This window comes from Felis catus, chromosome D4 (genome assembly GCF_018350175.1).
Source record: "Felis catus isolate Fca126 chromosome D4, F.catus_Fca126_mat1.0, whole genome shotgun sequence".
NCBI lineage: Eukaryota > Metazoa > Chordata > Mammalia > Carnivora > Felidae > Felis > Felis catus.
The window spans coordinates 24,745,337-24,759,806 of NC_058380.1; the positions used below are offsets into that span (position 1 = coordinate 24,745,337).

Genomic DNA, 14,470 nt, shown 5'->3' on the forward strand with positions numbered 1-14,470 from the left:
GTATCCACACAGAAATGTTTGCAGTAATGTTCACTGCAACATTATTTGTAACAGCCAAAAAGTGGAAATAGCCCAAATTTTCACCAGCTGATGAACTGGTCTAGCCACACACTGGAATATTATTCAGCAATAAAAAGGGAAGGAGTACTGATACGTGCTACAACGTGTATGAACCTTGAAAACATGCTTAGAAGCCAGGCACAAAAGCCCACACATTGTATGTTTCCATTTTTTTTATCAAATGCCCACAGCAGACAAATCTACAGAGACAGAAAGTAGATGAGTGGTTTCCTAGGGCTGGAAGGGTCAGGGGAAAAGGAGGGTATGACTGCTAAAAGGCACTGGGTTTCTTCTGGGGATGGTGAAAAAGTTTCAAAATTGATTGTGGTGATAGATGCACAGTTCTGTGAAGATATTAAAACCGTATACTTTAAGTAGGAAGATTTAAGTATGTGAATTATATCTCAGTAAAACTATTCCCCAAGGAAATGTAAAACTACATTTTAGTATTACTTTGAAAATAGTTTGAACCTCGAAGATGCCCTGAAAGGATCTGAGGGACGTCCAGGGGTCCCCAGGGCACAATTTGAGAACCACTGACCCAGACAAAATATCTAGTGTGGGTATTATGGATTATCTTCCTAGAGGCTATCTCCCCCTCTCTCTACCCCCCTCTCAAGAGAGCCTTGATTTTTAGGTATTGACCCACCCCCACCATACAGGCCACCAGCAGGAGGGAAGTTGACTTCATGATGAGTCCCAGGGTCAGGTTCTGCTCACCTTAAGCTAATAAGCACATTCCCTCCCACTGACTACAGTCAGTGGTTCAGGGATGGGCATGTGACAGGAATGGGCGTGGCTGCAGGACTTTTGCTTGGAATGCTGGGTTGGAAGTCGTTTCTCTCTGCCTCTGGAGGGTGTCCCACGAGAAGGTGAGAACTGACACTACCATAACCATTCCCTGCTAGTATGAGGATAAAGCCTTACAAAAGGCAGGATGGGGGCGCCTGGGTGGCTCAGGGGATTAAACATCCAACTCTTGATTTCCATTCAGGTCATGATCTCACGGTTTGTGAGTTCAAGTGCCACATCAGGTTCTCAGGTGGCATTGCAGAGCCTGCTTGGGATTCTCTGCTTCTCCCCTGCTCGCTCTCTATCTCTTTCTCTCAAAATAAATAAACATCTAAAAAAAATTAAAAAGAAGGCAGGATCATCCTTGAATGAAGCCCTTAACTCAAGACTTCTGGATATATGATCCAGCAAGTGTCCTTAATGTTAAAGTCAGTTTGAATTAGAATTTGTTAGATGTCGTTACAAGCACCCAGCTGATATACTGTCCAAATGATGTGGAGCCAATGATATTACATTCACTCTGCAGTCAATACACTTTGCCTTTGCTTTGAGGACATCAAGAGATAAGATCTTAGCAGACCATTGAAATAACATTACTTTTTTATTCACAACATACTTAATATAAAGAGCTGGCCCATATAATCTAGGCTTAAAAACGTCAGAGTGGGGCCACAGTATTTCACAAAGTGCCTCCCCCTTCTCTTCCTTTTGTGTCTGATTTTTAGTGGACTCTTAATGGCATTCTGGATGAGTCTGATAGAGAAAAGTGTTAGAGTGTCCTTATTATCAGAAGAGGTGTGGCTGTCGATTGGACCTAGCTTGGATTTCATCACCAGGACCATCGTGGGGCCTGATATTCAGCACATGTGAATGTTTGCATGCAATCATCCAGTTGCTGTTCCAACAGATGAGAAAAAAAGGAATAAACTACTCTCTTTTTTCCCCCAGATAAATTAATTAGAATAGTGTTCTACATTTGGGTGATGTTTTAACCTTTACAACATGCTCTCATATACGTCATCTCAACAACCCAATGGAGGCTGGCAACAAAGAATTATTGTGCCTATTTCACAGATGGACAACAGGAGGCATAGGGACCTGTTTAAGGTCTTACATAATCATAAAATGATGGAATTTAGGCTTAAAGACATTAGAGCCTAAGCTAAAGCCTCCCCACTACTTAGAATTACCCCGACTATAGCTTCACATAATAATAATAAGATAACAGTCAGTATTTTTTCAGCTCTTACTAGGGGCCAGGTACCAAGCATTACAACAAGCCCATGCGGTCTCTGCTATTGTTATCCCCACTTTACAGATGAGCAAACTGAGACCCAAATTGGGAAAGTGACTTGCCCAAAGTCACCTGGCTAGGCAGTGGTCGAGCCAGGGTTCCAACCCAAGCAAGTAGTACTCCAGAACATAAGCTCTCAGTCTCTTCGCCCTATGGCCACTTCAACAACAGTAGAGCTCTACCAGCTGTGCCTCTGCGACATTAGATGACTCGGAGCTGCCCAGAACCCACCAGTTCAGTAAGGACTGAAGTGCCATTTAACAACACAAGCAACAAAGGACAATCCAACAATTTTTCCTATTCTGGAATATGATCATACAAAGGTTACCTCCAGTAAGCCATGGCTTACATAACAGCTCATTAAACTCTTCTGACAATTTTATTGTAACAATAATTGCAACTCAATCTGACCAATTCTGAAAGACGCAACAGCTCTCCCTGCCTCAGAAAGACCACAGACATGCACGTGCGAGTACCCCCCCACCACACACACACACACACACACACACACACACACACACACACTTCTCCATTGCTTCCATAAGGTCAAAGCCCGCCTCCCACTATAGACAGTGAAGAGCGAAGCTACCAGACGCACATGTTCCTAGACTCTTTTGAAGCTAGGGCACGGGTGTATGATCCAGTCCTGGCCAACAAGATCTGACAGGAAGACTGAGGGGGGCCTCTAGGAAAGGTCTTCTTCTGGGATAAAAAGAAATGCACGAGGAAGTACCACCTCTTATATCGTGGATACAGTAGTGCCTGACACATCCACATCACACCCACAATGCCCGCAGCCACCTTATGATATGACCACTCTAAGCAACAGAGCTGATGCGCTGAGGATGACAGAGTGGAAAGACGGAAAGCACCCGGGTCCATGCAGAACCACCAGACAACTCTACAACTGCCCTACCTCTGGACTTCTCGTTACAGAAGACACTTAGTGTACTTATTATTTAATCCACTTCAACTTGGCCACTCTCTCACTTGCAGCCGAAAGCACCCTAACTCTCAAGTCTCAAGAGGCAGCTACAGAGAAGGAAGAGCTCTGCATTTTTAGTCCAACAACCTGGGTTCTAAGCTACTTCGTTGCCAGGTAACCCAAATTGCATAATCTCTATAGGCCTCTTTTCCATTATGTATAAAACTGAGGTGATACTCAATAACACAATAACATCAATAAAAGGGAGAGAAGAAAATCATGAGATGAAGTGTATCCAACCCCTTTGTTAACAATAGTGTTCCACTCCAGTGCAACTGGTCTAGGTAATGATTAAACCAAACTTATTAAATTGGAACCATCCATCTAACCCAACTCCCTTAATTTACAAAAGAGGAAACACTGACTACAAATGTCAAGTGACTTGCTCCTTGTCACCAAACTGGTTGGTAACATAATTAAACCATGTATCTCCCAATCCAGTGTTGTCATGCTACTGTCACGCTGATAGGTAATGAGCTAGATTAAATACTGGGCGTTCATTCAATCAACAAGTGTTTATCGAACACAATTATATGCCAGCTACTCCTTCAGGTATTGGGGAATCCTTAATGAACAACAACAACCTCAACAAAATGTTCCTACCCTGCGAATTTAACAATCTACAAAGGAAATTATTCAATCTACATTTATAAATATTTATTGAGTGCCTAATGTGTGTTAAGCACTATGTTAGAGTTTCTGTTCAAACACAAATCAAAGTCCCCAGCCAATTCCAATGACATCCACCATGTTTACCAGGCTTTGCTAAAGAGTGTATCATGTGAAAAGTCTACGTTTTACTCAATAAAAGTCAGTATTGAAAAATGACAAGTTCATTAGAAGGAGTTATGAATAACCATGCCAGCATCTGGGGGGGGGGGGGGAGGGAAGTGGATACAATGGGGGAGGTGGCTAGCTAGGACTCCACTCTGCTAGAAGCAGAAAGACTGAATAAAAGAGGTAAGAGTTAACACATGTCCTTCTACACTGTCCAGACTTCAAGGATTGGCTCAGCTGGAAAAGCCTAGTAGGGAGTATTCGGCAACTCCTTCCTCTCCCCAGGCCTCCGTCTGGTGCCTTACACTCTCTTTTTGCTCCCTGTCCACTCGGAATTCCTCTTCCCCAGCCCTAAACAGTCATACCCTAATGACGTGATGGGACAACATCCTAAACTCCGTGGAAAGAGACAGAGCAAGTGACTTTCAGCAGCTCCCCTGGAACAGATACCAGGCAGCTGACACTGGGGCCATTAGGTTGTTTCTTTGAAAGTTTTCCTTGTCAATAAGCACTCCAATTATCTAATTTGGAAAAGAATAATTAAAAGCTGTTGTTTTGCAAAAACAAAAACAAAAACCCTTCATAACTCATATGTTGTGCAGATTTTGGAGGGAGGATGAATGTGACAGTGCACATACTTCTTTATCTTTGTGATTCCCTGGAACAGAGGGGAAAGGCAAGCCAGGAAAGATGAAGGGATGGATTCCCTAGGGCATGTACTAATAACTCCAATAGTTCTTTTTTCAAAATACCATTTTGTTCTAACTTTAAACAAATGGAAAGTTCTCTGTGACCCTGTACCCAGAAGTGCAATTTCAATTCCTGGACTTGAAAAAGTCTAGGAAGGCAGAAGGTCCAAAACTCTCAATATAGGATCTTTAATTCATTTCAATTGGTTAAATAATAATCACCATTTGGAGGCAGAAGGAGCAGAAAAAAGATGTGCCACAAAATGAAACATTTGACTTTTAAGCAATTCCAAAGTCAACATTTTGGAATATAGCACATTAACCTCTTTGGCATGGGTTGGGCCATACAGACTCTTAACTTTCCAAACTATTATTAGACCTGCTACCATTTATTGTTTCCCTGGACACCAGGCAACAAATACATGTCCTTTGGGGACTACTTATCTATTCTGAGGAAGACTAAGTCCCAAAGGAGATAAAACCCAGTGGTGTCAACTCCAAGTGGAACAGGACTGTGCACACAGAGGACTGAGAGCAGAGGAGAGCTCAACATCGCCACTCTGCTGCTGGTCCCTCTAATATTTACATATTCAATGTGGGTTAAAGGTTCTGTACATCCATTCTAGGACCTAAAGCAAAGTGCTCAAACAACTATCTCTGGATCACAAAACAGTACATGCCAAAGGTTTCTGTGCAACCCTGAGGCAGGAAAAAAAACTGCCTCACCTGCTAATCCTTTTATTATTAAGTTTAGCAGCACTGCTTAGCTCAGAATGAAATTCAAGATCCTCCAGAAAATTCACTAGGAGCCTACTCTCCTGGGAGATCATGGGGCACCACATTCCTGCCTTGAAACTTGTCCCGCTGTCAGCTTGCGATTAGTCGCCACTGTCTGTGTCACAAACTCCCACTGGCAAACAAACAAATAAACGGGAAAAACCCTTCATTCATTCATTCACTCATTCATTTAGGGGTTAACACAGCCAGAGACCTATTCCTGCCGCTGAGAGACGCTGCCCCCATTCATCTCCCAACGGAACTCGGTAGTGTGCTCTGTATTTAAAAAAACAGCTCAGTCCTGGAGCCTCAAAACTCAGGTAGGAGAGAGAGGAAATCCCCGAGATAAATAAGCAAACAGACTTAAAAGTCAGAAGCTAATCGTGCTGAGCATTGACACGACCTTTCCAGATTGTGCGCGCCAAGTGGGTCAAAGGAGAGGGCACCCATTTGCCTACATATACGCTCACCGAAAGTGTGCGTGCGTGTGTGTGTGCGCGCACACACACACGCACACACACACCCTTGCAGCTCACACTACATCTCCTGCAAGCTCAAAAGCACTTACTACCCGAGAATGAGGCTGCCAGGAAAGCTACCTTCGCCCAAAGAACTCTTGCTTCTCCAACTTGGGAAGGAGCACTGTCCACCAAGATTCCAAGGGGCACTTCTTCCCCGGACCCAGGTCCTGCAAGGCTCCCTCTCTGAGAGTCTCACAGCCCTTTTCCTTTCTCTGAAACACACGGATTTCATGATTCTTTTTGGGGAATCCGCGTAGCGCGCGCCCCATCCCTCAAGGCTGGAGCCTAGGTCGGTCCAGCCGCTCTCACTCCCGGGAAACTTCCCCGCTGCCCCACGCGGAGAAGTAAAGGCCATCGGTAGGAGGGCGGCAGGGAGTGAAAGTGGGTCCCTAGGGCTGAGGCACCTTCGGAGCCTGGGAGCCCGAGAGAAATGAGTGAACCCGAGCTGGTGCATGCCTTCTCCACGTGGAGGAAGGGAAGAAAGAATGGGCGACACGCAGGTGTCCCTCTCGGCTCTCTGAGCTCCCGTTTCGTGGCGTGGTAAGGGACAGAGGGGTTAGTCTCTTCCAGGGAGCAGCTGCCCGGCGCCCCCATCCTAGGCGCAGCGAGACGTGCGCGCAGCTTGCACGCCAGGGAAGGGGCCCCAGCGCGGATAACGCGCCCCATCCCTGGGTACTGCTCCCAGTCTCACAGGGCGGGGAAAGAGAAATCTGGCTTTCCAGCAGGCCCTCGCGCGGGTTCCTCCCCCGTGCCGGCGCACGCCCACCCGCAGAGGCCCCCGCGCCCTCGTCAGGGGCAGCCCGCACCTGGATGTGGCAGGAGATCTCCGAGTCGTCCAGCAGCCGGATGGTGCATTTCATCTCCTGGCTGAGCGATTTGATGCTGGAGCTCCGAAAGTGGATCATTTTCATGGTCCTCCTGCCTCTCGGCACACAGTGGCAAGAGGCGAACATGCACCGCGGCCCGGGGGAGCGAGCGGGAGGCTCGGGGCCGGCGTGGCGCTCGCCCGCGCGGACAGACACACTCGCGCACACACCGTCCCGGACACCCGGGTGCGGTTCAGCCCTGGGACAGCGGCGGCGACGGGCGCCTGCGGCCACACATGCCCGGCGGCCGGGGCGCGGCGGGCGGGTCCCTCCTCCCCTCCCCTCCCTCGCCTCCGCCTCGCCGGCTCCTTTCCCCGCCTCCGCCCGTCGCGCGCGCTCCTGCGCCTCCCTCCGCCCGGGCTAGCGTGCAGAGGATGCCCCGGGCCCGTGACCCTGGGCGGGCGCGCGACGCACTCACTCCTACGCGCGGGGAGCCGCGGGAGGAGGAGGCGGGGAAGGTTGGCGCTGGTGGCCCGAGTGCCCTGGCAGTGGCCTGCTTCGCCGCCGCCGCCGCTGCGTCAGGCTGGGCCTGGCCGCCTCCTCCCTCTCTGGCCGCGATCGCTCTGGCTCCTGGTCACGCTCGTCCCTGCCCTGGCTCCCCCACGCGCCCGACAGCGCCCAGCTCTTCTCGCCCCCAGGGACCCGAATGTGGGGTTGGGGGGGCGGTGGAGGGCGAGCCTGACCTACACCCGCAGGGAGGATTCCACCACGGGAGAGGATTATTGGACCGAGGACGAACCCCCCTCCCCCCGAAAGTGGCATGAGGCCCTGGTATGGCTACCCCAGGATTATGGCTAATAGTGACAATCTCTATACTCATGGGTATTTTTAAAAAGCCTTTATTTTATTTAATATTAACTGGGAGTTCATCTCCCTTATAAAAAAGAAGAAAGAAAGAGAAAGAAAGAAAAGAAAGAAAGAAAGAAAGAAAGAAAGAAAGAAAGAAAGAAAGAAAGAAAGAAAGAAAGAAAAGAAAAGAAAGAAATCAGGGATGCCTGGCTGGCTCAGTCAGCGGAGCTTACTACTCTTGATCTGTGGGTGGTGAGTTCGATCCCGCGTTGAGGGTAGAGTTTACTTTAAAAAAAAAATTTTTTTTTAATCTGAGCCTTTCTTAAGAAATTTCTCATTTATGACTCTCAACATGTCCGTGTGATCTTTGGTAGCAGAACCTTAGACCTAAGCAAGAGGATCCCTATCCTGCCAGTCCCCCTTTAGGGATCTGTCTCCTTCTCGCCCCACTCCTCACCCAACCCACCCCATCCCCGGACCCATTGCCTAGGAATGGAGATGTGTCCGGTTCCGTTTTAGACCAATTCCTGGGTAATGGGGACCCTAGAATTCCCTGCCCACCTCCAGGGTGTTGGGGCTAGGGGATCTGCTGCCTCTGTCTTCCCCAGGGTAGACCAAACCCGTTTGTGGTGTGGCCTTAAGTCCAAGGGGTGGCCAAGGGACGCGTGTGGAGGCAGGTAGATAGAGGTTGGATGTTGGGGCAGGCACATTCAGGAGCAGGAAGAGAAGGGCCTCTCACCCTGCTGGCCTTTCAGAGCTGAACAAGTCATTATTAAGGAGTATTTGTTAGAGGAAGGATTTGCCTAGCTGTCAGCCGTACAAGATTCCCCTCATCCAAAGGTATGCCCTGTCCCAAGGGTGTGGGAGGGAAGCCCGGCCATTTCTCCTAACCTTGGTACACTCTGATGGGCTGTATATGCTCTAGGACACCCTCTGGGGTTGGCTGTGGTTTGGTGGCGCCTGCTTTGATGTCGGACTTCTTCCTCTGCCTGCTCTTGCTTCCTCCCCATGTTGATCACTAATAAATACCCTATGGCCAAATCCAGTCTCTGTATCTGCTTCTGGAAACTCCAAATTGTGACAATTTGTCAAGACAGGAGGATACAGTATATTTTATTTAACAGTCGACAGCCTGATTATTGCTTTTTTTTTTTTTTTAATGTTTATTCATTTTTGAGAGAGAAAGTGCGAGGGGTAGAGAGGAGACACAGAATCCAAATCAGGCTCCAGGCTCCGAGCTATCAGCACAGAGCCCCACACATGGCTCCAACCCACAAACTGTGAAATCATGACCTGAGCCAAAGTAAGCTTAACTCACTGAGCCAGCCACGTGCCCCATATTATCGCTTTTAAATATGATAATAGTGTGTGGACCTCCATATGCACTCTTGCCCTGGGCTGGTGAATATTAGGGCAGGGCATACCAGGGAGGTCAGTATGAAGGGTCTGGGAAGATGAGGATTTGATTCTTCGTCCAGCTCCTGGCCAATCCTGGGGGTCTTGGGGAAGTCTTTTCATTTCTTTTCTCAACTTCAAAGGTGAGCACATCTGTGCTTCTTCTGCCCATCTCACAGGTGGCCGAGAAGCTGGGATGAGACATGGCCCATGGAGGGCAGATTATAGTCTATAAAACCCCATATGCCTGTATGAAGTGGCAGTGATGGACCCCACCTGCTACTGGGGTTGAATCATCTCTCCTAACCCAAAGAACAGATATAAGATTTAAAAAAAAAAAAAAAAAAGTCACCACCCAACACAGTACAAACTTGTCTATCCTTATTATAATGACTTTTGGCTTCAAATCAGTCATGCTCAATACCCCAAAATTGTTATCTCAAATTTCAAGGAAGCAGAATGAGACCAGCAAGGACAGTAGGAAAGAGGAAAGAACAAAGATCACCCCAAGTGAGATTGCAAGCAACAGCATTTTAAGGAAATGAGAAGAATCAAGAAAAATCTAGAACTGGTTAGCTGACCAGGTTTGGGATGAGGACCGAGTTCAGCTAGTATAAAGGTATGGGCTCTGGAAACCTTTGGCATATATGGGAAAACACCTAGGTAAGCTACCACATATGTTCACTTGGATTGAAGTATGCATTGAAGACGAGGCTTTGGGAAACCAAGCAGCCGTGGTCAAAAAATAACATGAAGAGCAAGAGGAATTCAAAGAATGAACTCAAGAGATCACTTTAAAACTGGGCCGCTTAGGGGCGTCTTTCTACAACAGAGCTAAAAGAGTTTTTTCTTAATTGAACTTACCAAATTACAAAATCAATTGAATTATCAGCCTCACCAGATTTCATGTGTGGGAGATAATTATCATTGAGAAAAGAGTGGGAATCTGGGAATAGAAATGGAACCATTAAAGAGGATCTGGATAATTCCTAGTAACTCAAACTCCCAAGATCCCTTTGGCAACAGAAGCAAAGCCTTTCCCTTTACAGAATGAGGCTGTTCCTGCCTTGTTTGAAGACCCTATTCTGACCTCACCTGAGGCAGTTACCTTGGAAAGGGAAGCCAATTTCGTCCCCACCCCTGGCCCACCACCTCTGAATACTACCACTGTTAATACTTGAATCAGATTCAGGCCCATCTTTGGAGGCCAATTACAAAGTCGTCTCCAAGAATAGAAAGAATAGCAAGGTGTTACTAATTTAAAATGAAAAGGATGTGTGTAAATAAACCTAAATTTGTCCACATGAGTGCTCTTTCCAATGACTCTGGTTTCAGTGTACTATCTAAATTAATTGACTGACTTCTAGGGACACCTGGGTAGCTCAGTCTGTTAAGCGTTCAACTTCAGCCCGTGTCATGATCTCACAGTTTGTGGGTTTGAGCCCCCACATCAGTCTCTGTGCTGGCAGTTCAGAGCCTAGAGCCTGCCTTGGATTTTGTGTCTCCCTCTCTCTCTGCTCCTCCCTCATTCATGCTCTGCCTCTCTCTATCTCTCAAAAATCAATAAAAGTTAAAAAATTTTTTTAATTAATTGACTGACTTCCAGACTTAGCTAAATGAAAATGAGAAGGAAATATCCTGGTTGTTGTACAGAAAAGAACCTTAGAATCAAGAAGAAGGAAATATTGAAATGGGTTTTCTTATGTAGCCAACTCACCTTTCTTGTAACCTTGTCTCTGGAGGGGACCTCCAAAAGACTTTCAGAGAATCATTGCTGAAGGAAGCAGAGCAATCTTTAACTACCATGGTGGCTCTTCCCTGTGACTAGGGATGCTGTGAAAGACATTGCATTTGAAAGGAGCTCCCTGGGGGCGCCTGGGTGGCGCAGTCGGTTAAGCCTCCGACTTCAGCCAGGTCACGATCTCGCGGTCCATGAGTTCGAGCCCCGCGTCGGGCTCTGGGCTGATGGCTCAGAGCCTGGAGCCTGTTTCCGATTCTGTGTCTCCCTCTCTCTCTGCCCCTCCCCCGTTCATGCTCTGTCTCTCTCTGTCCCAAAAATAAATAAACGTTGAAAAAAAAAAATTTGAAAGGAGCTCCCTGATTTACATGGGAGATGATGGGGGCGGAGGGGGGGAGGGGGTGCCTGGGTCAAGGATGTGGAGCAACAGGAAGTCTCATTCATCACTGATGGGAATGTAAAATGATACAGCCACTTTGAAGACATTTTGGTAGTTTTTCACATATCTAAACAAAGGCTTACCATATAATCCAGCAATTGGTTCCTAGGTAGTAGCCCAAAGGAGTTGAAAACTATCTCTACACAAAAACCTGCACACAAATGTTTATAGCAGCTTTATTTATAATTGCCAAAACTGGAAGCATCTGAGATGTCTTTCAATAGGTGAATAAACTATGTACATCCATATAATGGAATATTATTCAGCAATAAAAGCAAATGGGCTATGTAGCCACAAAAGGACGTGGAAGAACCTCGTGGCAAAAGAAGCCAACCTGGAAAGGCTACGGGCTGTAAGATTCCAACCATATGATGTTCTGGAAAAGGCAAAGATGATAACAATAGGGGACACTGGAAGCAGAGGGCAGGAGATAGGATATATAGGAACTCTGCAAAATTTTTTCTTTAAACCTAAATATACTCTTAGAAAATTAAGTATATTAAAAAATTGATTGAGGGTTGCCTGGGTGGCTCAGTCAGTTAAGCATCCACCTCTGGATTCTGGCTCAATTCATGATCCCAGGGTCTGGGATGGAGCCCCAGGTCAGGCTCCATGCTGAGCATGGAGCCTGCTTAAGGTTCTCTCTCTCCTCTCTCTCTCTCTCCCTTTGCCCCCCACTCTCTAAAATAATAAAAAAATAAACTGATGGATCTCCACCATGTGAGGACAGGGTAAGAAGGCAGTCATTTGCAAGCCAGGAAGAGAACTCTCACTGGAACTGAACTATGTGGTACCTAAAACTGGACTTCCCAGCCTCCAGAACTATGAAAAAATTAATATATGTTGTTAAGCAAAATGAATAAAAGGTCATTGAAAATATTTTGGACACTATTGATATGGCTCCATCTGAAATTCCCACATTTAGTAAATATTAGTTTGGGGTATATAACTCCATGTGTCATTGACTTAACAGAGAGCACTTAGCAGTGGCGATACCACATTGCACCTGACTTTGACTTACTCATTAGACCACTACAATTCATCCAGTTAATTTAATTGAACCTAGTCATTTGGTTTTTGTCAGTGAGATGCTTTGTCTTTCAGATGAATGTAAAATACTTCCTTTTGTTTTTAATTTTCACAGGCTTTCACAATTTTTTCTATTAGTTTATTTTTTTTCAATATATGAAATTTACTGTCAAATTGGTTTCCATACAACACCCAGTGCTCATCCCAAAAGGTGCCCTCCTCAATACCCATCACCCACCCTCCCCTCCCTCCCACCCCCCATCCACCCTCAGTTTGTTCTCAGTTTTTAAGAGTCTCTTATGTTTGGCTCTCTCCCACTCTAACCTCTTTTTTTTTTTTCCTTCCCCTCCCCCATGGGTTTCTGTTAAGTTTCTCAGGATCCACATAAGAGTGAAAACATATGGTATCTGTCTTTCTCTGTATGGCTTATTTCACTTAGCATCACACTCTCCAGTTCCATCCACGTTGCTACAAAGGGCCATATTTCGTTCTTTCTCATTGCCACGTAGTACTCCATTGTGTATATAAAGCACAATTTCTTTATCCATTCATCAGTTGATGGACATTTAGGCTCTTTCCATAATTTGGCTATTGTTGAGAGTGCTGCTATGAACATTGGGGTACAAGTGCCCCTATGCATCAGTACTCCTGTATCCCTTGGGTAAATTCCTAGCAGTGCTATTGCTGGGTCATAGGGTAGGTCTATTTTTAATTTTCTGAGGAACCTCCACACTGTTTTCCAGAGTGGCTGCACCAGTTTGCATTCCCACCAACAGTGCAAGAGGGTTCCGGTTTCTCCACATCCTCTCCAGCATCTATAGTCTCCTGATTTGTTCATTTTGGCGACTCTGACTGGTGTGAGGTGATATCTGAGTGTGGTTTTGATTTGTATTTCCCTGATAAGGAGCGACGTTGAGCATCTTTTCATGTGCCTGTTGGCCATCTGGATGTCTTCTTTAGAGAAGTGTCTATTCATGTTTTCTGCCCATTTCTTCACTGGGTTATTTGTTTTTCGGGTGTGGAGTTTGGTGAGCTCTTTATAGATATTGGATACTAGCCCTTTGTCCGATATGTCATTTGCGAATATCTTTTCCCATTCCGTTGGTTGCCTTTTAGTTTTGTTGGTTGTTTCCTTTGCTGTGCAGAAGCTTTTTTCTTCATAAGGTCCCAGTAATTCATTTGTGCTTTTAATTCCCTTGCTTTTGGGGATGTGTTGAGTAAGAGATTGCTACGGCTGAGGTCAGAGAGGTCTTTTCCTGCTTTCTCCTCTAGGGTTTATCAAAACCCTGTCTCACATTCAGGTCCTTTATCCATTTTGAGTTTACTTTTGTGAATGGTGTGAGAAAGTGGTCTAGTTTCAACCTTCTGCATGTTGCTGTCCAGTTCTCCCAGCACCATTTGTTAAAGAGACTGTCTTTTTTCCATTGGATGTTCTTTCCTGCTTTGTCAAAGATGAGTTGGCCATACGTTTGTGGGTCTAGTTCTGGGGTTTCTATTCTATTCCATTGGTCTATGTGTCTGTTTTTGTGCCAATACCATGCTGTCTTGATGATGACAGCTTTGTAGTAGAGGCTAAAGTCTGGGATTGTGATGCCTCCTGCTTTGGTCTTCTTCTTCAAAATTCCTTTGGCTATTCGGGGCCTTTTGTGGTTCCATATGAATTTTAGAATTGCTTGTTCTAGTTTCGAGAAGAATGCTGGTGCAATTTTGATTGGGATTGCATTGAATGTGTAGATAGCTTTGGGTAGTATTGACATTTTGACAATATTTATTCTTCCAATCTATGAGCAGGGAATGTCTTTCCATTTCTTTATATCTTCTTCAATTACCTTCATAAGCTTTTTATAGTTTTCAGCATACAGATCTTTTACATCTTTGGTTAGATTTATCCCTAGGTATTTTATGCCTCTTGGTGCAATTGTGAATGGGATCAGTTTCTTTATTTGTCTTTCTGTTGCTTCATTGTTAGTGTATAAGAATGCAACTGATTTCTGTACATTGATTTTGTATCCTGCAACTTGGCTGAATTCATGTTTCAGTTCTACCAGACTTTTTGTGGAGTCTATCGGATTTTCCATGTATAATATCATGTCATCTGCAAAAAGCGAAAGCTTGACTTCATCTTTGCCAATTTTGATGCCTTTGATTTCCTTTTGTTGTCTGATAGCTGATGCTAGAACTTCCAACACTATGTTAAACAACAGCGGTGAGAGTGGGCATCCCTGTCGTGTTCCTGATCTCAGGGAAAAAGCTCTCAGTTTTTCCCCATTGAGGATGATGTTAGCTGTGAGCTTTTCATAAATGGCTTTTATGATGTTT

General features: G+C 45.6%; 1 protein-coding gene across 2 annotated transcripts in view; it reads right to left on the bottom strand.

Annotated features, from left to right (window-relative positions):
* The window catches only part of FRMD3 (FERM domain containing 3), a 313,991-nt gene extending 306,707 nt beyond the window's left edge, over positions 1-7,284 (bottom strand). The window contains exon 1 of one of the 2 annotated variants that reach the window (XM_019815813.3): positions 6,702-7,282. In XM_019815813.3, the coding sequence (XP_019671372.2) occupies positions 6,702-6,848 (147 nt within the window). In that variant the 5' untranslated portion in view covers positions 6,849-7,282. Of the gene's footprint in view, positions 1-6,701 lie in introns of both variants that reach the window. The other variant, XM_006939122.5, reaches the window with a different exon arrangement.
* Positions 7,285-14,470: the final 7,186 nt, after the last annotated feature.